The sequence below is a fragment of the Spinacia oleracea genome, chromosome 6 (genome assembly GCF_020520425.1).
Source record: "Spinacia oleracea cultivar Varoflay chromosome 6, BTI_SOV_V1, whole genome shotgun sequence".
In the NCBI taxonomy this organism is placed as follows: domain Eukaryota; kingdom Viridiplantae; phylum Streptophyta; class Magnoliopsida; order Caryophyllales; family Amaranthaceae; genus Spinacia; species Spinacia oleracea.
In genome coordinates, this window is record NC_079492.1 from 110,505,302 (window position 1) to 110,530,893 (window position 25,592).

General features: G+C 36.4%; 1 protein-coding gene across 1 annotated transcript; it reads left to right on the plus strand.

Annotated features, from left to right (window-relative positions):
- The first annotated feature begins 17,177 nt into the window (after positions 1–17,177).
- LOC110798368 (calcium-transporting ATPase 4, endoplasmic reticulum-type-like) lies at positions 17,178–23,889 on the plus strand. Its single transcript, XM_022003550.2, has 9 exons — positions 17,178–17,351; positions 17,531–19,006; positions 19,267–19,336; positions 19,432–19,553; positions 20,212–20,490; positions 20,605–20,982; positions 21,544–21,653; positions 22,647–22,875; positions 22,990–23,889. The coding sequence occupies exons 2-9, from the start codon at positions 17,591–17,593 to the stop codon at positions 23,569–23,571; spliced, it is 3,186 nt and encodes a 1,061-aa protein (XP_021859242.1). The 5' UTR covers positions 17,178–17,351; positions 17,531–17,590; the 3' UTR covers positions 23,572–23,889.
- The last annotated feature ends 1,703 nt before the right edge of the window (positions 23,890–25,592 follow it).

The following is a 25,592-nucleotide window of genomic DNA, read 5'->3' on the forward strand; positions in this document are numbered from 1 at the left end:
GTGTGTGGTTCGGGCGATGCCCCGGTTGCTACACTGAATAACAAAAAGTTTTAGATTTTTATTGAGCTCAATATTTGACCTAAATACTTGTATTCTATAGAATGAAAAATATCCGTTAAGTTCGTCAACTACACAGGCACGCTAAGTCATTTATCATGGCAAGTAAGTTTTCAATCATATCATCTTATAATTTGTATAATTTGTTTTCTCGTGGAACTAAGTGCGTCAAATTAATAAACACCAAATTAGATATATATACAGCTATATAAGGAAATCCTATAGTTGATTCTTATGAGACTTATAACATCAGGTTTTTTCATGGTTGTCATAATACTTTAATTTTTTTCCTTTTCAAATTAGTCCATGAAAATTAAAAAGTCACATAAAAAGTTACTTGTTTTAGATTTCATGTAAACATTTATTTATAAATTAATGTGAAGGGATAAACCACGTATAATTGGTGGTTGGTTAAGATGGTAATGAGAATTATCATCCAAACTGGAGGTCTAGTGTTCAGACCTCATTGTATTGATTTTTGGTTATCCATTACATAATACTTGGTGAGTGGATGATGTGGCATGAGGAGAGTACTACGTTGACACGTATACATTTTCCACAACGCCTTTTAATATATTAGTATAGATTCCCTTAATTATCCCACTTTTAAAAACATGGCCTCTACTTTTAAGCTTCTTAGATGACTCTATAGTTATATAAGACGACCAACGGACTTTAACAGATCATTAATTGGCTTGTCTTTGTTGAAACCACCCGTATTCGACATCATAAATATGTTTAGAATTTTAATCTAGACTTCGTTGGTTTGACCGAAAACGTTTTCAGTGAAGTCCCCCAAAAAAAATTTAAAGAAAAACGGAATTTCAAACTAATTTTTCATCATTGGCAAAATAAACAACGAAAATGATTGAAAAGGAATTATTTTCTAAGAAAACATATTTTATACAGGACAAAACATTCTCTTAGATAAATGAATCGAATAGACTAATCGTTTGAATCTTGTCTTGTAATGCTTTGCTATAGATTATAGTATACCATCAACATTGTACTCAATTTTCTTTCAAAAGTTTATATTAAAACTTTGCAGATATATATTGTAATTATTAAATAGAAGCTGTGAAGATGAGCAATTATGCGTTAATGATTTTCCGCTTGATAGCTTGGGGCAGAGGATGAATCATCAATTCCGTTGTGTTGTGCTATAGGCTCACGGTACCTCTGTTCTCTGAAGGTACGTAATCTATGTCCGAGTTGCAATGCTACTAGGATGGACTAATAGGAAGATTATTGTCCACTGTTCTAGTGAAGTGGGTGTGAAGTTCAAACATAATTTGGTGCGTGATATTCTTGTTGATATTTGTTCCAAGTTGGGATTGTGGCGCGTAAGGATGCTCCAATCGGTTTCCTCTCAGAGGCTGGGAAGGATCTAAAACCTGGTGACCTTTTACTATTTAATTGGTTCCAGGGTAAAGATGTATGTTATGGATACATCTCTCTCTTTGTTGTTATGGGTGTGACTGTGTGAGTTCTTGGGCTCCTGGGGTGGCCTTGCACAATGATGCAGAGAAGAAAAAGAAGAAATATGCGTCCAAATGTAAGGACAACGATAGAAGTTCATCCCCATTTGCGTTCTCTACGTGTGGGGAATTAGATAAGGAGACCTTGGACACACTTTCGCGTATCAAGTATCTCTATTAGTCTCTCCAACAATGTTAACAGTGGTGCATTATTTTTCATAGATTGAGTTTTTTTGCATTCAGATAGGGGTGGGAGCACAACTTGTTTCTAGACTGCCATCCAACTTTTTTTTTTTTTTTGACAATAGCTAAAGTTCCTTATACTATGTTACACGAAAATGAAAACCCGGTTGTTCGACAGTTGTTTACACGTTCATTATTTGAAATAATAATAATAATAATAATAATAATAATAATAATAATAATAATAATAATAATAATAATAATAATAATAATAAATAATAAATAATAATAATAATAATAATAATAATAATAATAATAATTTCTGTGAAATCCATCCCTCCCAAATGTCGTTTGGGTTTTTCGCGGGTTCTGAAAGGGGCGCTTGATAAGGTGATTTGCAGATCAGATGACATCGCTTGTTGGGTTCAGTTGCTCGTGTTACCTCTTTGTGTCCTCACGACTTTTTCTCCGCGGAGTAATCGTGAGTGTTCATCCGGTGTTAGGCGTCGTCGTCAGGAAGAGAGTATCACCGGTGCTATTCGTTCTTGGGGTGTGCCTGGTGGTTCTGAGCAGCTTGTTATGGACACATTGGCTAGCGTGTCTCCCCCTCTATTGGATGTTGACGACGACCATGATTTGGCGGAGCGTAATATTAAGCAATGCAAGAGAAAAATTTCTGACGGTCACTACACGGCTGCCGTTAGAGTTCTTTCGTCCTCAGGTCTTGCCCCTTACAATGATGCTACTCTTGCTGATTTGCAAGCAAAGCACCCTTCAGTTCCGGAACCTACCTTTCCGGATATCCCAGTTGATCATCACCTTACTGCTTCCTCCGCTGTTGTGTTGGAGCAGATTAGGGGCTTTCGCGTGGTACTTCGTGCGGTAGAGATGGCTTGCGTGCTCAACACCTTTTGGATTGCTTGGGTGGTGCTGCTGTAGCTGTTTCTGATGAGTTGGTGGACTCTATCACTCAGGTAGTTAATCTCTTTCTTGCTGGAAAGTGTCCTGCTGAGCTTGGTGGATATATTGCTAGTGCTCCTCTTACGCCACTTGTTAAGCCGGGTGGTGGTATTCGGCCTATTGCTGTGGGCACTATTTGGAGGCGTCTTGTTTCTAAGGTTGGGGCTGCTATGATTGGTCCGCGTTTAGGGAACTACTTTGGGGGGCTTCAGTTTGGAGTTGGGGTTCCAGCAGGCGGTGAGGCTATTCTCCATGCTGTCAATCGTTTGGTTGAGGCTCGTGGGGCCGATGTTGGCCTCTCTATGTTATTGGTGGATTTTCAGAATGCATTCAATTTGGTTGATCGTTCGGCTTTGTTGCGTGAGGTTCGGCTACATTGTCCTGCTCTTTCGCGTTGGGTTGAATTCTGCTACTCTTCTCCAGCACGGTTGTATTATGGGGAGCATACCTTGTGGTCTTGTCAAGGTGTGCAGCAAGGGGATCCTCTCGGCCCTTTGCTATTTTCTTTGGTTCTACATCCATTGGTGTGTCGAATCAGGGACTCTTTTGATCTATCTCTGCAGGCGTGGTACTTGGATGATGGCACTATCGTTGGTGACACTTTGGTGGTTGGAAAGGTCTTGGAGTTGATTTTGGAGGAGGGTCCTCATTTAGGTCTCCATGTTAATGTTGAGAAGACAGAGGTTTTCTGGCCTTCGGAGGACCCACGCAGTCGTCTAGAGGGTGTCTTTCCTACTGATATTGCTCGTCCCGCGCTTGGTGTTAAGTTGCTTGGTGGTCCAGTCAGTACGGATTCCTCTTTTTGTAAGGAGTTGGTTTCGCGACGGGTGTCGAAGACTGTTGTGTTGATGGATGCTGTAGCTAAGCTTAATGATCCCCAGTGTGAGTTGTTGCTTCTTCGTGCGTGCACTGGAGTTTCTAAACTCTATTTTTCTATGCGCACTTGTCCACCTCATCTTTTTGAAGCGGCCCAAGTATCTTTTGATGTGGCTCTTCGGGCTTCTTTAGAGCGTATCGTGACTGCTTCGGGACCTGGGTTCGGTGACTGGCAATGGCGTCTTGCTACCTTGCCTTATTCGTATGGAGGATTGGGTGTTTATTCAGCTGGTGATGTTCGGCATTATGCTTTTCTTGCATCCCGTTTGCAGTCTTCTGGTTTGCAGGATTCGCTTCTTCGGCTTTCAGGTGTTGATGGTCCGGGGTCGGCCTTTGATGATGCTCTTGGTCTTTTCAATAGGACCGTGGAGAGCGACCTTATGAGTAGCCCTAGTGAAATCGCTGCCCCCACTCTCATGAAGAAATTGGCAGACATATATTTCACGAAGGTTACTGATGATGCGGTATCCGCCTACTCCTTATCTTCGCGTCATGTTGCCCTTTGGAAATCCCAGCAGGGGGATCACTCCTCAGCTTGGTTGCGGGCAGTCCCCATCTCGGGTTTAGGCCAGACTATGAACGGTAAGACTTATCGTTCGGTTCTTTGCTATCGGTTGGGTATTCCGTTGTTCTCTGATTCGACGCCGTGTTCTGCTTGCTCTCGGGTTTTCGATGGGGATATTTATGGGGATCATGTCGTGTCTTGTGCTGGGATCGTGGGTATCAAACATCGACATAATGTTGTTCGTGATACCCTTTTGGATATTTGCTATCGGTCGGGGATTTCTGCTCGAAAGGAGGTTGATGTTGGGCTGACTAGTGAGAGTGATGGAGCTCTTCGTCCTGCAGATATATTGCTTTATCCTTGGGATGGCGGTGTAGATGTGTGTGTTGACTTGACTGGGTCTTCACCTATGACGCAATCTGGGTTGTCAGACTTCGTTCCGGGTCGGGTTGTGGCGGTTGCTGCGCAGCGGAAGCAGGTTAAGTATGCGGCACGTTGTAGGGCTTTGGGTTACGGTTTCTTTCCTTTTTCCTTCTCTTCTTTTGGGGAGTTAGAGAAAGGGGCTGTTTCGTTGCTGAAGCGGGTCCAGACGTACTCCAGGGCTCAAGACATAGGGGCACGGGCAGCTGCCCACATTTTCAGCAGGATCGGGTTCGCCATAGCTAGAGGAGTGGGGGCCCAGATTGTATCTCGGCTCCCCACCAACTTCTTGTAGTTTACTTGATCTTTGTAGCTTGTTAAGCTTGTAACGTTTTGGTGGTTTCCCATAATAATAATAATAATAATAATAACAATAACAATAAGACTATACCAGAAAGAATCAGACCAAGAGAACGGAGCCGTAGTCAACAACTTGAGACTTCTCATATAATATACAAAACTAAAATATAAAATAAAAAATTTGTACCTTCCAACGTTTAGGTTAAAGGTTCAATCTTATACAATGTAGTTTTATTGCAGTTTCGCGTTAGAGGTTCCTTGTATAGACTGCTCTTATTTGACTTTCTATGCCGGTGTTCCTTATACATTGTATTCGCAGTTACTTATCTTGTTTTATTGTAGTTTATTACTCCCTCTGTCCCAGAATACTCGCACCGGTTCGAGTCGACACGCTTGCCAATGCACAACTTTGACCACCAATATCTTTAACTACATATTATAAAAACTTATGAAATATTAATATTTTGAAAATATATGTTAAGATGAAGCCGACAATATATTATATGCTAACTTTTGTTTTCATATACTAGAAATAAAATAGGGTCAAAGTGAATTATGTGAATAGTGTAAAAAGTCAAACCGGTGCGTGTATTCCGGGACGGAGGGAGTAAATTTTATGTTAGAGGTTCGTGGTATAGAAGGTTGTTACTTGATTTTCTATGCTGGTGTTACTTTTAGTTATTGCAGTTTCTTGAATTTCATGTTAGGGGTTTTTTGTATAGATTGGTGTTACTTGACTTTCAATGTTGGTGTTACTTTTCTTGTTTTATTGCAGTTTAATGTTAGAGGTTTTTTGTATAGACTAGTGTTACTTTATTTTCTATGTTGGTGTTACTTTTAGATTCTGTTAACCAACGCGTTGGGCTTTAAACTCGCTAAACTTCTTTATAAGTGTAAACACTTCACACCATCAAGTTGATGATATAACTTGTCTCATATAACACTTGAGGTCTTGAGGGATCTGAATTAGGTTGACCCGTGTGAAATATCCAATAATCGCATTCAAACTTGTTTATTAACTTGTGCACTGAAATTTTTAGCCGAACTCAAATTCAAATCAAGCTCACTCAAATATTAAAGTTTTGCAACCAATTTCCCTAAAGATTAACGACCTAATGTTGAGGATGCCAACTAACTTGGACTTTAATCCAATTACATTACGGGCTCGCTCGTCTTAAATAGATATATTTATAGATATTATTGAGAATTAAATTGAGAATTTAAGATTTACCCAAGAGTCCACATAAGATTTTGTGAGTTATGGCAGTAGCAACTTAGGTCCTGTCACCGTATTCTGGACTAGTATTATATGAGAGAAGCCCATATCAAATAGGCCCTTAAGAATATAGCCATATATATGATTATAGATTTATAGGAGTATAAAATATCTATATTAAAGCGTAATTATTTTTAAAATACACATGGAGAAAAATCAACAACATTTTGTGCATTAACCCTTGTGTGGCTCGGCGTTGCTCCAATTTTTGACTTTTAATCGAATTTATTTGTTGTCAATATGTGTCGGTGTCGTAATATAGTTATGGGGTGGCACAAAATTAGCGGCCGATTAACAATCTTCCCACGCTGAAACCCCACATCTAAAAATCAAAACAACGTCGAGTCCTTTTTTTCATCATTAGTTGATTAATTACTATGCAAATTATTAATGCACGGTAGGGTCAATATGATCAAGTACGTTGAATACTTTGACATGAGTGCGAAAGTATTGCACCTTATTCACGTCAAGCACAAGAGAAACGAAGCCGCGAATGTTGGTGACACCCAAGGCCGGGTGATAGGCGTTGACAACCGTGGACACAAGTGAGGAGTTAACAATGATGGGAGTAGGAGAGTCCTTGCCATCAGCCATGGCTGCAGAAAAGAAAAGAGAGATAGAAGAGAGGAGGAGAACGGAGAGAGGGATCGAGAGATTGGTGGCTAGGGTTAGGGCTTGATACCATGTAAGATTTGATAAATCTCGGAGGCTTTCATTGATTATTAACAATATATAGTAATCCTAAGTAACCCTACTTTACATAATTACATTAGGTTAACTATGGACATAATTATTTACATAATAGTGTCTAACATTGGACAATATGGATTGTGGTTAGTTTGGTCGGGTTGATGTTGGAGCCCAGGTTTGCCAATGCGTCGGCTTGGGTGTTTTGGTCTCTTGGAATTTGTTGGAGGTTGCACTTCTTGACAAGGGCTTTAGCTATCTCGAGGCAGGCTTGCATCTTGGAGTCCCTTGCTGTATAAGAACCGTTAAATTTGTGAAAAGCGAGAAGCTAATAACTTAGAGATCCAAATTTTTAATTGTTAAGCATACACCCGCTCAACTATTTCCATAAACTAATTAAGTAGGCTTGGAATTTACATTGCATTTTGGAAATTATTTTTTATTTCTTGAGGGATCGTGTGCGCTAGCGTACGGACTAACAATAATTTTCAGGAAAAGAGATAGTAATCGAAATATGTTTCTTGGGGGGAGGAAAATGCTGATAACTTTGCGTTTTCACGGTTGACAATTTTTCCATACTTTTATGTCTCCCCCGTTTTTGTTGACTTGTTCCCTGACCTCTTCACTCTCGTGTCCCTTCATAATCGATCAGTATAAGCAATTTTGTGGTAATATGCGGTAGAGCCACAAAAATAAACACAAATTACATAAGCAGTTTTGTATATTACAAAACTATAGAAAGCCACCACACACAATCAAGTATACGTGATTCTCATGAGACTTTTATTAGAAAATTCAGTTGACAATGGAAAACAATGTTTTTTTTTAAAAATGTGTGTCTATAGAGAGCCACAATGACATCATGCATATATGCAAAATTCAACCTTTGAGAACCACCTACCAATACTTCAACCGGACGGCTAAAGTATTAAACGTCTATAAAATGATAAGTAAGAACTAATGTGATATATCTCATGCATATTAAAAGAAAAATGTGAGATATTAACTCATAAAATCTAACGATAAAAAGATAATTTATATTGTGTGAGACGGGTGGCAAAAATGACCTAGATCAATAGCTTTGCCCTAGTATAAAATCCACTACATTTATTATTGTACTTCTATGTAGATTATTAAAGTGTGTCGTTTTTAAATGATGAACTAATACTTGTAATTCAGAATGTTTTTGGTTAGGTAGCCAATATTATTTGTATTCATCATTTATGTAGGTTTGGGTATTCGTTTCTATATTACGGGCTTGTGGTCTTGTGGGGCCCATTGATGGCCCAACAAGGTTGTAAGAGGTGTTTTTATCATTGTCTGATTGTCTCATTGATAATAAAACCCCTAGTCAAAATGTCAAAGAGTCATACACCCATATTTTGCGATATAGCGATATGGGTATGGGCGTATGGCCCGTATGTGGATGCCCAAAAGAATTAGAAAAAAAAGGGTGTTCCGACAAGAGATCTACTTTATTTGTGTGCCTCACGATTTGTATAGACATAGGAACCCCTACTTATTACTTAAGTTAGCTAACTCTTTTTTCTCTCTTTTTCCTTTTATAGTGTCGTTTAGGAATATTACTACTATTAATACTCCTATTTTTATGCAATAAAATGGGGTCTTATATTAATATCTTTACTTTAAAGACCTCAATAAAATTCAAGTAAATGAATTCGATACTCCGTATGTGAACATTGTACTCATACCCTCAATCTATACTATATATTAAAAGTCGTTTATAGTAAGAAATTTTGCGTGACACGTGTGGCGCTCTGCTTATGAATCATTAGCTCAATGTAATCTTCATATAAGATATCCATACACAAATCAATTTGTCCTTGTCAACAATTGTATTCCAACTTGAATTCGGATAATATAAGATATCCTTACACAAATCAATTTATACAATCTATACATTTGTTATTGAATGGACTATCCAAATTAATAAGATAGGCATATATAAGAAAATTTAGAATCGTCTCTCAAGAGATTGGCACTGCCCTAAACTAGTGGAAATGGTCACACAACCACACGTACAGTGCGTATAAAGTATAAACATGTGACATGAAACACAGGCGGGGCAAACGGGATATGTCAATGCTCAAGTATGAACTGACAATTGACAAACACATTATTATATATACTTACAATTATAAGATCCGTACACAAGGAAGGACCAAGGAAAATCTTCACATTTTAAATCCAAGATTAATTAAAAAATAATACGGAGTACTTTCATGGTATTAAAAGTTTGAAGTTTGGAACAGCTGTAAACGCATGGTGTAGCAATTCAATTGCCAGTACATAAAATAATAGACTATAAATTGTATAGATCCAATTTTATGAATATAAAACTGGTTTAGATCTCATTGTTATGGAAGGTTGCACAGTACACTATGTACGATTGGTGTTCTTCCTAGACAAATTTTAACTTAATACGGAGAAACATACTGGAAATTTCTCATTTTGTTATGAATTAAAGTTTAATTAGATCAGATTATTAAATTGATGTTAAGCTTGTATTTTAATAAGGAAACGCATATTCTAGTTGAAGATTCATCGTGGTTGCCACATACTCCGTATCCCATCTACGCAAAACACAACCATACTCTACGTATCTATGTAGCTACCTACGTCACACGTGTGCATCGATTTAACTGCTCATGAACTACTGTCTCTGTCCCTTTTTATTTGCTTTATTTATCGTTTTAGGCTGTTTCTAAAAGATTGTCTCATTATCATAAAATTTATTCCACCATAATTATATTCTCGCATAAATACATTTGGTCTACCACTTTTGTCTTTTCTCAATTCCTACCCAACTAAATTTTAATAAATCGCTATTCGTGAATGGGTTAGGGATTAATGCAAACAAGTAAAAAAACAAGTCTACATGATCCATAGAAGGACTAGATCTACAATAGTCATACAATGAGGCAGTCTACACCGCTGGTCACCAGTGTTGTTTTTGTCCATACCCAGGGGTAGTATTTTCACTAAAGGCGTTGAAAAGTCAAACAAAGTACAAAGTATCGGCAACAATGACATTAATTATTACAACACTGATAGTATTTAAATACAACAATGACAGTGTTTATGCAAACGATGACAATACTAATATAACACTTTGTATACATACTTTTACTCATTCATTTAATATGTAACACTTTTACTCATTCATTTAAGTGGTCCATTTGCTTTTTCTATTCATTTCCTTTCCTTTTTTTGAGTGAGTGTGACAGTATTTTAATACAACAATGACAGTATATATACAATAATGACAATACTTATATTACCGATGACATTATATAATAAGCTAGCAACACTATTACACATTTATTTAAGGGTGGGCCATCTTTTCCTTTTTTTTTTTGGGTGGGTATGGATGAAAATGCCGATGTCCACCAGCTGTGTAGTCAACCTCAGCTCGTCAGCAAGCGTACATTGTTTTACTATTAAGTATTTAGATTTTTTTTTTTTTTTAATAGAATAGATGTCTAATTTTTCTTTAGATGAACTTTGTGATCAATTTTCACACCTATTATTTTTGGGTGATTAGATGTAAAATCAAAAAATTTAATTTTTGTATAATCTCGCACGCATCGCATGCAAATAAAACTAGTATTAAGAAAACTAACAAATAAATATAGATCCACGTAACTGAAAGTTAAAAAAAAGTTTCGGGAATAGTGGAATACATATTTCTAGCGTAGTACAGAGCAGTATCTCTATTATATAAGTGAAGAGGTGAGGGTATATGAGTAAATTCACTTTTCGTGTCCCCATAGGAATAAACCGCAATACCCCCACCCCTAATTTAAACCTCAACCTTCATTCTAAACCCTAGATTTCCCTCATTTTGAGCGCGCACACACACTCTCTCCCAACTCCATCGCCCTTCATCCTCTCCCTTTCTCCCTCTTCTCAGATTGTGAGTCGACGAAGAAGTGTAACTTGATTGTGAGTCGACGAAGAAGTGTTTGAGATTTTGTATTTGGTTTCTGAAATGTATGCTCAACTGAGCTGCCCCGGGTTGCGTTAGCTCCGGTCGGAACTCGGAAGGTAGTAGTAGCTATGGGGTCCTGAATTAAAACCTTGATTTCATATATTCTTTCTTGAATTTCATAATTTACGGATTGATTATTGATTTTGATATTCGGTTTGATTTGGAATCTCTAGGCTTTGTTCGAGAAATTTTATTTATTTGTGCGATTGAAGAAGAAAATGGGTCAGATCCTGTACTCTGAAAAGTACTTTGATTATACTTACGAATACAGGTATGGATTTTCAATTTGAATAATAAAATATTTGAGGATATTTTTTCAGTTTTGATAATTATTAGCATTTTTAATTAGGTGTTGATAATTTATTTTCCTTTTGTGATTATTTTCAGGCATGTAGTTCTTCCAAGCTGAAGTTGCTAAATTTCTTCCTAAGAATTGCCTTCTGTCTAAGGTTAGTTACTTTATCAGATTTTTGTTTTAGTATGCCTTCATTTTTAGTATGGATTTTGATTTATCATCAAAGAAGATGATCGAACTTTGGGGAAATTAACAAATTTGAGTTTATGGATTTTGTGTAATTGTTGATTAAAATTTGTTCTTGTTTTCTATTTTTACAGAGCAAAAAAGTGGAAACGGGGTGTTGGATTCATTGTCAGAACCTCCTAAAGGTGAGATCTTTAGCTGATTCTTTGGATAGTTAATGCTTAATACTGTTGCTTTTGGATATTTAATGGTTAACTTCAACTTTTGAGATTCTGGGTTTTGTGTGTTGGAGCAGAATAGTTGTTTTTCTTTGATTTTTTTTAGAAAATTTTCAAATCAATTTTAATGTTTTACATTAAAATTAAAACATTGAAATCTTCCCTCAAAAACTAAAGCATCGAACTCAAATAATCAAATAAGAAAAAAAATCAAAATGGGAAGTACAAAATTTAAACAATTGACATTGATATTTAGGAAATTAGAAGAGGAATTTCATCACAAGATTTATAATCCTTTGTTCTAGATATTGGAGTATGATTAAAAAAAAGAAAAAAATCTAATGAAATAGGGAAAAAAATTCTTTCATTTACATGACCAACAAATAAAAAATAATTTATACCTAGTGGATGACGTGCATAGCTACAATAGGGAAATGCTCCAAAATCATCCACGCCCTTTGTCCTATTACTCTTCAATTTTCTACAATACCTTCTCCTTAAAAGAGAAAAAATTATATGGTTTATCAATAATACGAAAGGTTGATATAAGAAAATTAATACGAATTTTTTTTTAATAACATGCATGAATAAATCTTGAACTTTTGACTTTGAGGTAGAAATGATTCTAACCGAATTTGCCAAAGCCAGTTAAATATAAATTGGAAAGGTAAAATCAAAATTAAGAATTGTAATGGAGAACTAAAATATCCAATTATTTAAGTGACAGACTTTAAAGTAATTTATGGATTTGCTTTTTAAATCCTAGGTATTGATTCACCAATAGTCCGACATATTCATTAGCCTTTTCCACTCCATCTCCCTATTTAACACTCAATATTAATTCAGTACATACAATTTATATATCTTTCGGCCTTCAAGTTTTACCTTTATTTAAATCATATGTTACCACTACAATCAAAATCATTGAATAAAATCTATACTAATATATTAAAAGGCGTTTTGAAGAATGTATACGTGTCACGTAGATCTCTCCTTATTACGCCACGTCACCACTTATTAGCATCATGACACGTTATTACAACAAAAAAAATCTAACAAGGATCGAACACCAAACCTTTTTTTTAAAAGTTACACTTCTTACCATCTTAACCAACTACAACTTATGTAATATCTTTCCATATAAGCCTATATATTATTTTTACAATAAAAAATACATTGAATAAAAGTGAATGCAAAAAAATGAATGATTACTTAATTCATAAATGTACAATTATTACTTTGAAGAAAAGGATCCGACTTTGTTTAGATTTTTGGATGTGGGTTTAATCGGGGAGGTTGTTGATCGGCCACTAATCTTATGTCACCACCATATTTTGATGATGACACCATCTCTACGTGCACATATTTAAAAAAAACCCGAATAAAAGTCAAAATCCGGGGCAACGCCGGGGTTACATACTAGTACTAATATATTAAAAGGCGTTGTGGAAAATGTATATGTGTCACGTAGTACTCTCCTCACGCCACATCATCCACTCACCAAGTATTATATAATGGACAACCAAAAATCAATACAATGAGGTTCGAACACCAGACCTCCGGTTTGGGTGATAATTCTCATTACCATCTTAACCAACCACCAATTGTGTTTATCTCTTCACATTAACTTATAAATAAATGTTCACATGAAATCTAAAACAAATAAATTTTTATGTGACTATTTAATTTCTATGGACTATTTCGAAAAGGAAAAAAATTAAAGTATTATGACAACCATGAAGAAACCTGATGTCATAAGTCTCATAAGAATCAACTATAGGATTTCCTTATATAGCTGCATATATATGTAATTTGGTGTTTATTAATTTGACGCACTTAGTTCCACGAGAAAACAAATTATACAAATTGTAAGATGATATGATTGAAAATTTACTTTCCATGATAAATGACTTAGCGTGCCTGTGTAGTTGACGAACTTAACGGATATTTTTCATTCTATAAAATACAAGTATTTAGGTCAAATATTGAGCTCAAGAAAAATCTAAAACTTTTTGTTATTCAATGTAGCAACCGGGGCATCGCCCGGGCCATACACTAGTTAGAACTTCAAAAGACGGTTAAATAACCTTTATATAACCGCCTGTTTAAAATAAGGGACTCAAGAGTTAATCTATATACCTAGTATTTAAAACTCAAACCATAGTTACATCACTGACACGTATCACCTTCTCCATTATCTTCCTCCGTTTTCCTTTTTTTTTTCTCTCATCTTTTCCTGTTTTCCTTTTCATTTTAGTTTGACTCTTTAAAGTTAATTGAATACTTCCTATTAAAACGTACTTGTATCAAAATGGAGAAAACTCAAAAGACATTCATGTATATAAAGAAACATAAACAGCTCAAAAGACACTCATAAGTCAAATAAAAATATAGGTATAATAACTAAATCAATGAGATAACATAAATTGTGATTAATCAAGTAATGTTTCATACCAATAACAATAATAACTTATATTAGTATTGACACGTTAATATGTAAGTCTTTTTAAATTTTTAACTTATAAAAATAAGGGAATTTTATAAAAATAATTCCTCCTTTGCCCGTTCTTCTAAAAATAGTATCACAGACTTATTTATAAATAATCCAAGCTTTAGAGGATATCTTCCAAAAAAATAATTTTTACCTACGACCTAAACCATCGGTTAATTTTATATTACAAGTTAAATATGCTACATGTCGCTTCCTGATTGGTCTACTTTTAATTTTATTATTAAGAAAATCCTATCCTCTTTTCACCCATTCACACGATATCTCAGCTCCTCCCCCTTCTCACCCAAACACCACCCCATGCCACTAACTCCTCCCCCCATCACCTCACCGCCATCATTTTATCCCCTCCTCTCCAACTCCGCCAACACCATCCGACCACCGATCGTAGACCAGCCAAGCCCGCATAACTTTCATCATTCTCTCCTTGTTTCTCCCTCGTTCTCCGTCACCAATCTAATGCCATGGCGCTGACCATACCTCGCTACTACTTTTCCCTTGTTCTCATTCTATTTCTTCTCTTTACTCCCTTTTCTATCTCTAAAACCCACCCCACCTTTAATCGTTTGACAAATTGATAGCTGCCATGGATGACAATTAAAAAATTAGGACGAACGAGGAGATCGACAAATTGCTATTCTACCGTCCTTCACCGTTGCCGTCTGCGAAGCTTCTTAAGAAAAATGTTTCTGACCATGTTACACTCTTGCCTGATTCCTCAATTTCTAAGATATACTAATTTATTTGTACTTTAATTTTCATTACAATGTTATTGGGTATTTTTCTGGGATTTTTCAATTTTTCTGGAAGTATCTTCATTCTTCTTCTTTAAACTTTTTTGTTAATTAAATAAAAAAAATTACATGTTTTGGTGGGTGTTGTATTCCTTTGAGTGAATTGCATTGAACTGACCAACTGAAAGTCTGGAATCCTTCAAATTATTTTTGCAACGAGATGACGAGAAGGAGAAAATTGCAACAAATGGGATTGGACAATCATGAAATTCAGTAATGGATGTTGCGTCTCTGACTTGCAATTTCTCATACGTGTATTTAACTGTAAATTTTACATGTTACTTTGAATTTAAGATTTCAAAGGTGTGTCGGTTGTAAAATTAGGCTGATTTGCTAATTTGTATGACATTTTTAATTGGAATTGTGGTATGCAAATAGGTAACACTTTTAATTGGAATTGTGAGAGAGAAAAATGTGAGATTACGGAGGAGAGAGGAGGGTGGCACAAACATGGAAGGAGACTTGGGAGGCTGCCATGGAAGATGAAGAGGAGAGCGAATGTCAGCTTTAGGAGATGGGAGGAAGAGAAAGAGAATATTTAAAAGAAAAAAAATTAAAATTAAGTGTATTTAATTATAGTGAGACACATGTCATGTTAACCCATTAAACCAGTTACCAATAGGTCAAGGACTGTTGTTGGAAGATACCCTCTAAAGCTTGGATTATTCATAAATAAGTCAAATGTGGTACTGTTTTTTAAAGAACGGACAAATGTTGGATTATTTTTATAAATTTTCCTAAAAATAATAAGAGTACAAGAAAACTAAACATATATTCCCCAAAACCATCAACCTCTCATCTTTATGCCCCCTTGTAAATAAATTTGACTACCAACCTTTATTCGTTATATCATTCACATAACAAATTATTATCAACTCATCACACATATTTCAAAGGTAATATGTTTTTATTTTGGCAAATTTGCCAAAAAGGACATTTTATAACTCAAATTTTGCGAGAAAGGACCTTATATATATATATATATATATATATATATATATATATATATATATATATATATATATATATATATATATATATACATATATTTTCTTTTTTTTTGTGAAATCACACCTTAATGTAAATTTTTTTGCGAGAAAGGACCTAAGGAAAGTTTCCGGCATTGAATAAGCTTTTTCGGCCATTGACTTGCACGTGAGCAACACGTGTGGCTTAAGTTGGCTAAAGACACTGATTTTCCCGAGTCATAGATTTTCAAACTTGATTTTGTTTCGACTTTTTTTTCAACTTTAGGTTTTAAAGCTTAGAATTTTGGAGGAAAATTGGGTGTGGTTAGCAAAATAAAGCCACACGTGCTTCTCACGTGCAAGTCAATGGGCGGAAAAGCTTAGTCAATGTCGGAAACTTACTTTTGGTTGTCTTTCGCAAAAAGCAAATTACATTAAGGCGTGATTTCACAAAAAAAATTATATAAGGTCATTTCTCGCAAAAAAACGTTAAAACATTAAGGTGTGATTTCACAAAATAAATTATATATATAATGTCCTTTCTCGCAAATTTTGGGTTATAAAAGGTCCTTTTTAGCAAATTTGCTTTTTATTTTATGCATGTTCCTTTTTTCTATGGTGCAATCTCAACTTTTCGTATTTGCTTTGATTATTTTAATTGCTAATTAATTTTCTTTGCTATGTTAGAGAAATTATATTGTATGTTACATTATCCCTCAAAAAAGTACCATTGTCGTTGATTGTTTCCCCAAAATTTGGTTTGAATTATTTTATAATAATCGTAACTTAATGTAAATAAAGAATAAGAGACATAAAATGGTTCAATTTACACTAATCAAATATTTACAATACCTAAAAATAATATATCGAATGATTTAAGTTTTTCAAACACTTAATATAATGTTCTCGTGCGTTGCACACAGGCAAATTGCTAGTTATGCTTGAATTAGTTGCATTATCTAATTGAACCAGGAAAAGCACAAACTTTTACGTTGAACTTAATAACAAATCTAACCAACGAAAATAACTCATTTTTTTATCAAACAAATCCACCCTAATAATTGATTAGTTCATTAGTTTACTTAACCATCAAAGTCCAAAGAAACAACCTAGAAAGTTCATCTTCACACACTTGACGCATAAGAGTTGACATAATATAATTCCTTGTTTGGCAAAATTATAACTTCTCAGTAGTAAAATACTTTTCCCCGCAACTACAATTTCCTCCTTTTTCATAACAACACTCAACCAATATACGAATCCCACGTCACCAATCTGACCCCACAGGAAAGCATGAACCTTACCTTACCTCTCATTATTACCCTGTCACTTTCATTGACGTGGAGCACCTTCATTGGCTATCATTAGGTGGTTCACTATTCCCGCGAGTCAGTTACAAGGGCGTTCTCGTAAATTGACCGCCAAAACGATAAATAAGAGTCGAAGAAGAAGAAGAGAGAGAGGAAATAATTAAAGAACGGTAAAAGTAAAAACAACGAAGGAAGCGCTCTCGTCGTCTCGTGTTCTACTACGACTACTGGGGATCTTTCCCAATTTGAGGAGAGAGAAACTGTGGAACACTCACAGCTGCTTCCTTAAACAACTCCTGAATTTCTCCAATTATCTGGTAATCTTTTCCTTCTGCATTTAGTTTGATTTTGATTATTTTGTTTGTACTTTTGGTGGATTCATGATTCATTTGTTGTGACTGTTGTGAAATCAGTTAGGGTTTATGGATTTCTGATTCGTTGTTTTAATGGTCAGATCATGAGATTTGATTTATTACTTGTATTTGACGATTTTCAGGGTTGATTTCGATATATGTGGACAATTGTTTGATTTTTCATTGTTATCGAGTTGAATTCAATGGGGAAAGGAGGGGAGGAGTATGGGAAGAGAGAGGATTATAGTGGTAAATTGGAGAAGAATGGGGAATCGGTTAAGCCCTGGGCGATGGACGTTAAGGAGTGCGAGGAGAAGTATGGTGTGAGTCGAGATTTCGGACTTTCGAGTGAGGAGTATGAGAAAAGGTTGCAGATTTATGGTTTGAATGAATTGGAGAAGCACGAAGGGCCATCGATTTGGAGATTGATTTTGGACCAGTTTAACGATACGTTAGTTAGGATCTTGCTTTGTGCCGCGGTGGTTTCGTTTGTGCTTGCGTGGTATGATGGGGATGAAGGTGGTGAGATGGGGATTACGGCTTTTGTTGAGCCCTTGGTTATCTTTTTGATATTGATTGTGAATGCTTTTGTCGGGGTTTGGCAAGAGAGTAATGCGGAGAAAGCGTTGGAGGCCTTGAAGGAAATCCAATCTGAACATGCTGCGGTGATTAGGAATGGGAAGAAAGTTCCTAGTCTGCCGGCTAAGGAACTGGTGCCGGGTGATATAGTTGAGCTTAGGGTTGGTGATAAGGTGCCCGCTGATATGCGGGTTTTGGCTTTAGTAAGCTCGACCTTGAGGGTTGAGCAAGGGTCATTAACGGGCGAGAGTGAAGCGGTTAGCAAGACTGTGAAGTCTATCCCTGAAGATTCAGATATTCAGGGAAAGAAATGCATGGTTTTCGCTGGGACTACTGTCGTCAATGGAAACTGTTTTTGCTTGGTTACGCATACTGGGATGAGCACTGAGATAGGGAAGGTGCACTCCCAGATACAAGAGGCTGCTGAAAATGAGGAGGATACCCCGCTGAAGAAGAAGTTGAATGAATTTGGTGAAGTGTTGACTGCTATAATTGGTGTAATCTGTGCTGTGGTTTGGCTGATCAATGTCAAGTATTTCCTTTCCTGGGAATTTGTGGATGGATGGCCGAGAAATTTTAAATTCTCATTTGAGAAATGTACCTATTACTTTGAGATTGCTGTGGCATTGGCAGTTGCTGCTATTCCAGAGGGGCTGCCAGCAGTTATAACAACATGCCTAGCTCTTGGTACACGAAAGATGGCTCAAAAGAATGCCCTGGTCAGGAAATTGCCCAGTGTGGAGACTCTGGGATGCACAACTGTCATTTGTTCTGACAAAACGGGTACCTTGACCACCAATCAGATGGCAGTTGGAAAGCTTGTAGCCATGGGGCCCAGGGCACAAACTATCCGAACCTTCAATGTGGACGGAACCACCTATAATCCTGCTGATGGTGGGATACAAGATTGGCCTGCTGATAACATGGATCAAAATCTTCAAATGATTGCTAAAGTAGCGGCTCTTTGCAATGATGCTGGGGTCGAACAAAATGGCCATCAATTTGTTTCAAGTGGTATGCCTACTGAGGCTGCATTAAAGGTAAGACAACCTTGTACAAACTTTCAACGTTTCTTTCGTTCTTTTATTATGTTTGATAATGTAATTCATGCGTAAAATCCAAATTTCTGAACTGATGTCCTTCAAAACTTGTAACTTGCAAGAAGTTGTTGGGTTCTTTGCCAGCATTACCATAAAACATTGACTTGTTAATGTATGTTCAAGTTGGAGAAATGTCTGCTTTGAATTCTTATACGGCTAAGACATTAAGTTAATGCAATTTCGTTTATGTTTCTTATCAGGTTATGGTTGAAAAAATGGGGCTGCCCAATGGACTACAGCGTGTTTCATCAAGTTCTGATGATGTGCTCTGTATGTGTTGTTAACTTCTGTCTATGTGAGTTGTAATTGTCTGTCTATATGAGTGTTGACATGGTTTCATTGGTCTTTCTTTTGGGCTTTTTAAGGCTGCTGCCGGACATGGGCAACTTCAGAACATCGTATTGCCACTCTTGAGTTTGATCGTGATCGAAAATCCATGGGGGTCATTGTCTCTTCTGGAACTGGAAAGAATTCATTGCTTGTGAAGGTACTTGGATAAGATATATTTATAAACCATCTCGTAATTTCCTTCTTTTGTTGGAACTAGTGGGAATCCCTCCCCTTTCTAAAAATAAGAAACAAAGGGGATATAAAGAAGGTATACATTGAATAAGATGCTAAGAACTTTTAGAGTCCTTTACACTGGGCTTGGATGTGTCACTGGAAGACAATGACAAATTCTGAAATTCCCGTCTTGCTTTTTTTAGTGTATTTTGTAGCATGTTTTTCTTGCATGCATCTGAATGCTATGTGATCGATAAAACTTTTGGGTAAATTCTTTATTATCCTGGCTTTTGTAAGAGTTATATTTTTATCTTTTTCGACAGTAGTTGCTTATCAGTTATCATTAGTAGTTGATGTTTTCTTTTACGTAAATATCTGGTATTTTTGTGTATGTGTTTGCACCCATTTTGTCTAGTAAAAAAAAACAAAATGTAATGGTATCTTCAGCTTTATAGAAAGTTGATGTTGATTTTAAACCCATTTTTGTTTGAATATATGCCTTTTGCCTAACTCTTTTCCTACTCGTTCATTCTCTTTGTTTCGAAACAAAGATATTATTGGAAGTTTTATGCTAGTCATATTGTTTTGCCCATGTATACACATGGAACAACTGTGTCTTATCGTAAATGCTGCTGTTTCAGGGCGCTGTTGAAAATTTGCTAGAAAGAAGCTCCTACGTACAGTTACTTGATGGTTCTATTGTAGAATTGGATCAGGTTATGAAGAACACTATACTGGATAGTCTTCATGAAATGTCTTCCAGTGCTTTGCGTTGTCTTGGATTTGCTTACAAAGAGAACCTTGAAGATTTTGCGGATTACGATGGTGAGGAGCACCCAGCTCATGAGCTCCTACTTAATCCATCTAACTACTCCAACATTGAAAGCAATCTCATCTTTGTTGGCTTTGCTGGCTTAAGAGTAAGTTATGAGTATTGATTACTATGCTTACAAGTTGCAATGCTTGCATTTTCATAGTCTTTTCAGAGCTAATATTGTAGATGTTGAAGACTTATTTCCGTTTTCTTACTGAAGGATCCTCCTCGTAAAGAGGTGCGGCAAGCAATTGAGGACTGCAGAGCTGCAGGCATTAGAGTCATGGTGATAACAGGAGATAACAAGAATACAGCAGAAGCCATCTGTCGTGAAATAGGTGTTTTTGGTTCACATGACGACATTACCTTGAGAAGCTTAACAGGAAAAGAATTCATGGAGCTCAGTGATAAGAAGAATCATCTAAGAACGACTGGAGGTCTTCTTTTCTCCAGGGCTGAACCTAAGCATAAGCAAGAAATAGTGAGGTTGCTTAAAGAGGATGGTGAAGTTGTTGCCATGACTGGTGATGGAGTTAATGATGCACCAGCCCTGAAGTTGGCTGATATTGGCATAGCCATGGGCATTTCAGGGACTGAGGTATGCCCTTTCTATTGTTAATATTTGAGAATGACTGTTCACAAATTTTCATGATTTGAGGCTTAAACGATTTACACGTGCTCGCCAGTCTTTGAAGATGGGCCTTGCGCATATTCATGATATATAAATTCGAAGTTCACTAATTTAGTTTTGTCTGCAATATCCATGCTCAACCCATTGATGGTGGCAGCGCTGTAAGCTGACTAATACTTCTAAAAACAATACTGTTACTGTAGAAGGGCCTCATTTGGTGAATTGGTGGTTTTTCTCTATGGACTTCATGTGTTATACAATTGTAATCACATTTAATGATAATTCAGGAGTAGGAGATACGTGTAAAATTTAATTTCTGATGACTGTAATTAATTTCATAAGGGAAGTTAAACCACCAAATGTTTGTTGATCGGTAGTGTCTCTTGTTTTGGCGCATGTAATATCTTAGCATATGTTACATCTATGCATTAAATATCGACCATCATCTGTTATTGAACTTTGTTCCATATTTTATCATTAATTATTTATGGTCATAGACTCATAGGTTTCTTTTTCTTACTGGATCAGGTAGCAAAAGAGGCCTCTGACATGGTGCTAGCAGATGATAATTTCAGCACAATTGTCGCTGCTGTCTCTGAAGGTCGATCAATCTACGACAACATGAAAGCCTTCATCAGGTGGTTTGACCCCCTTATTTGTCCCTGTCCGATTTTGTCATTTGTAGTTTGAAATTGAGTTGCCCACTTGCCCTTATATCTTCTAGGAAGTCCCTATTGTAGACATGTAGCTTTTGTTGCAATTTTCATATGATTGGGGCATGCAGCTACATGCATACATGAGTGATTGTATTGATGAAAAGGTGTTACCTAGATTTCTGCACGCTATTTAACATAGACAGTCTGTGAATATTTGAAGTCCTTCGTTAATTTCGGCATTGAATTCAGTTTTTCCCCTTCAATGTCTGAAAATGAGGTGATTGGGCCAGTCCATGTCTGAAAAACTTCGTTGACTTGTGGTTCATATGAGGGAAAGGAGAGTGAGGGGAAGTAGGCATCGAGTGTCTGTTATCTTCGGTATTAACATTGATATTGTCTATAACTGTACTCCATAGTAGTTGATAATTTGGTAATTGGTTTTCCAAGTTGTAACCAGCTTGATGGACTAACAGAGTGCTGTTACTGGTTAATATCGTATACATAATAGTTGTCTAAGAAACCTCTGGAGGATAAATGGTTTGTGAAAGTTGTGCCTGCATAGTGACTTAGTGAGAAGTTACATTTTCTTATTTACAACGGCATAACACCAAATACATACTAGGTATATAAATGGAGGGGTAAGGGAAGGGGATAGGAATTAAGTCTATAGCAGCGGTTGCTCCTTAATGGTGTCGATGCACAAGTGACTAGAGATATAGATGTGACGGGGAGGGAACGGGATGTGAAGTACAAAGGTTCAGGTATTTCATGTTTGCTTACATCATCGTTATTTCCTATCTAAGGATCCTCAGTAATTGTCTACCCAAAGAGGATAGCATTTTAGCAAGGGCCTGCTGTTTTTGGGTCAGCTAGATCCTACAACACCATGATTTCTTATCAAAGGGGTGTTAAATCCTCTGTAATTGTAGGTGTGTTAAATCCTGTCTGAAGCTAATACTATTTGTTGAAATATAGGTATATGATCTCCTCAAATATTGGTGAGGTCGCGTCCATTTTCCTCACTGCTGCTTTGGGTATTCCAGAAGGCCTTATTCCTGTTCAGCTTTTGTGGGTCAATCTTGTTACTGATGGTCCTCCAGCAACAGCTTTGGGATTCAATCCACCTGACAAGGATATAATGAAGAAACCTCCCAGGAGGAGTGATGATTCTTTGATTGATGCTTGGACTTTATTCCGCTACATGGTAAGTTTTACCGCCTTATTGTGACTTGTGAGAGATGCCGTGGATGTGCTGGGTCAAGTGAATTTTAGCTCTTTTAAGCATTATGGTTAAACTACTTTTCTAAACTGAATGCAGGTGATTGGGCTATATGTTGGTGTGGCAACTGTTGGAGTATTTATTATTTGGTACACACATGGATCATTTTTAGGTATTGACCTAAGCCAAGACGGGCATACACTGGTGAGCTATTCTCAGCTTGCGAACTGGGGTCAGTGCCATTCTTGGGGGAATTTTAGTGTCTCACCATTCACTGCTGGAGCCCAAACATTTAAGTTTGATGATGATCCTTGTGATTACTTCAAAACTGGAAAAATCAAAGGAATGACCCTTTCTCTGTCAGTGTTGGTTGCCATTGAGATGTTTAACTCACTTAATGCTCTTTCTGAAGATGGAAGCCTTTTAACAATGCCACCATGGGTAAACCCTTGGTTGCTTCTAGCCATGTCTATCTCTTTTGCCTTGCATTTCCTGATTCTTTATGTGCCCTTCCTTGCCCAAGTGTTTGGCATAGTCCCTCTTAGTTTTAATGAATGGATGCTTGTTTTGTTAGTCGCTCTTCCAGTCATTTTAATTGATGAAGTTCTTAAGTTCATTGGGCGGTGTACTTCTGGGATCCGGACAAAATCCAGAAGAATGCCAAAAACCAAGGCAGAGTGATAAAGTTGATGTTGCTATCAGCAGGATTTGGCCTCACTTGGAAGTTTCAAGGTTCGGATTAATTTTCTATCTTCAGTTCCCTTGAGCTCTAGCTGCTTTGGCACTTTGGTTTACTTACAGTCTGAACTTTTAGTAGATGAACTAGAACACTATGTAAAACTATTTATAGGAGATTTTGCAGAGGGGGAAAAACAGTTATGTTTCATTCAACATTATGGGGTCATGACTGATTGATTTTTTTTGTTTGACCATTACAATGTAAGCTGTATTGAGTTGAACAAGTAATGAAATTAGTACATCTTCAGCAACAGTTGTTTATTTGCGCCTTTGTACCAGTATGTTGTTTTTCCGAGGGCTGACAGCTGAGGCATGACATTCGGCTACTGGCTGCCGGGGGGGGGGGGGGGGGGGGGTCGGTGTTTTCTTCATAATATCATACAGTACCCATGCGATGCATGATTTATAAAGTTCACATGCAAAGTATTATTCTCACTAATCTAAATGTTGATAGTGATGAACTGATGATACTAATTTCTCAATCTATAGTTAAATAACTTACATATCTTAAAAAATACATGTATTATACTTTCTCCATATTTTAATACTCGCAACGTTTGGACTTTTGCTACTATTCATATACTCTGTAATCTACTTTGACTATTCTTAGTGTTTTTTATATAAGATAAAACATAGTCATGTGGGATTTGTTAGATTCGTCTCAATGTGTATTTTCAAAATATCAACTTTTTATAATTTTTGCATAAAGAGAATTTAAGATATAAATGATCAACTTTTTATAATTTGTGCATTGACATGCGTGAAACTAACAAACGTTGCGAGTATTAAAAGACGGAGGAAGTAATAAAGGTGATGATTAAAATTTAACGGTTAATATTGACCTATTCGTCACATTTAGGGCTGCAAATGAGCCGATACGTTCGCTAACAACTCGCGAACAAGCTCGGTCAAAGCTCGGTCAAAACTCGTTTATTAATTAATGAACGAGTTTGAACAAAAATTCCTAGGCTCGATAAGTAAACGAGCCAAGCTCGGACAACATCACGTTCAGCTCGTTAATGTTCACGAGCACTCGTTTATAGCTCATTAATTACTCGCTTATAAGCTCGTTTATATGCTCGCTTTATAACTCGCTCAAGCTCGTAAAAACAATTTAATGGAATACAATATAAGTTTTTTTTTTTAAATATGACCCTTAAATGTCAAGAAATGTATAAAACGAAAGCGGATCCATCACGTAGTAAAGTATGCATAGATTATTTCAGTCATGCATATATTTTGTGAAATTTCTCCTTGATTATATGATTTAAATGAATTTGACAATTTCTCAAAGCTTGTTTATTAAGCTCGAATAAAGCTCGTTTAGCTCGAGCTCGAACTCGGATTCAAGCTCGAGCCGAGCTCGAGACTTCATAATTCTTACCGAACAAAGCTCGAACAACAAATTGCAAAGCTCGGTTAAGCTCGAGACAAGCTCGAACAGTGAGAATCCTTATCAAGCTTAGCTCGAACAAGGTAAAACTCGGCTCGACTCGGCTCGTTTGCAGCCCTAGTCACATTATAAAATTTTCACATCATGAATTTACTCTACTGCTGCGTATAATTTAAATTACAGAATGAATTATTAAAACGTTTTTGTTTTTGTGATGTATTGTACAGTTGTACACGCTTAGAAAAATGTTATTATATATGAATTCAATATAACTAACATAATTGGTGGAGTTGATGGGAAACTCACCTTGTGACTTGGAAGTCACAGGGTCGAGCCCCATCATCAGCAAAAATACGAGGTGCTGATTTAATAGAGTCTCTTCTTACCTATTAAAAAAACTGATAAATTTATTATTAAAAATATAAAATGTCTGCAAAAGTCTTAAAAATCTAACATTTACATAAACTTTTAATATATTAATCATTAATTTAGTGAGAGAGGGGTTTCTTTTTTTATGGTTTTTGTTCTACTCACTTTTTACTTTATTCCATTTTTTTAAGATGGCATTTAT

Bases quoted from the DNA above. Each gene is read 5' to 3' on its own strand.
- LOC110798368 (XM_022003550.2), top strand. From the start codon at position 17,591: ATGGGGAAAGGAGGGGAGGAGTATGGGAAGAGAGAGGATTATAGTGGT. The intron at 19,337-19,431 runs GTATGTGTTGTT...GGGCTTTTTAAG, and splicing joins AAGTTCTGATGATGTGCTCT to GCTGCTGCCGGACATGGGCA. The intron at 19,554-20,211 runs GTACTTGGATAA...CTGCTGTTTCAG, and splicing joins AGAATTCATTGCTTGTGAAG to GGCGCTGTTGAAAATTTGCT.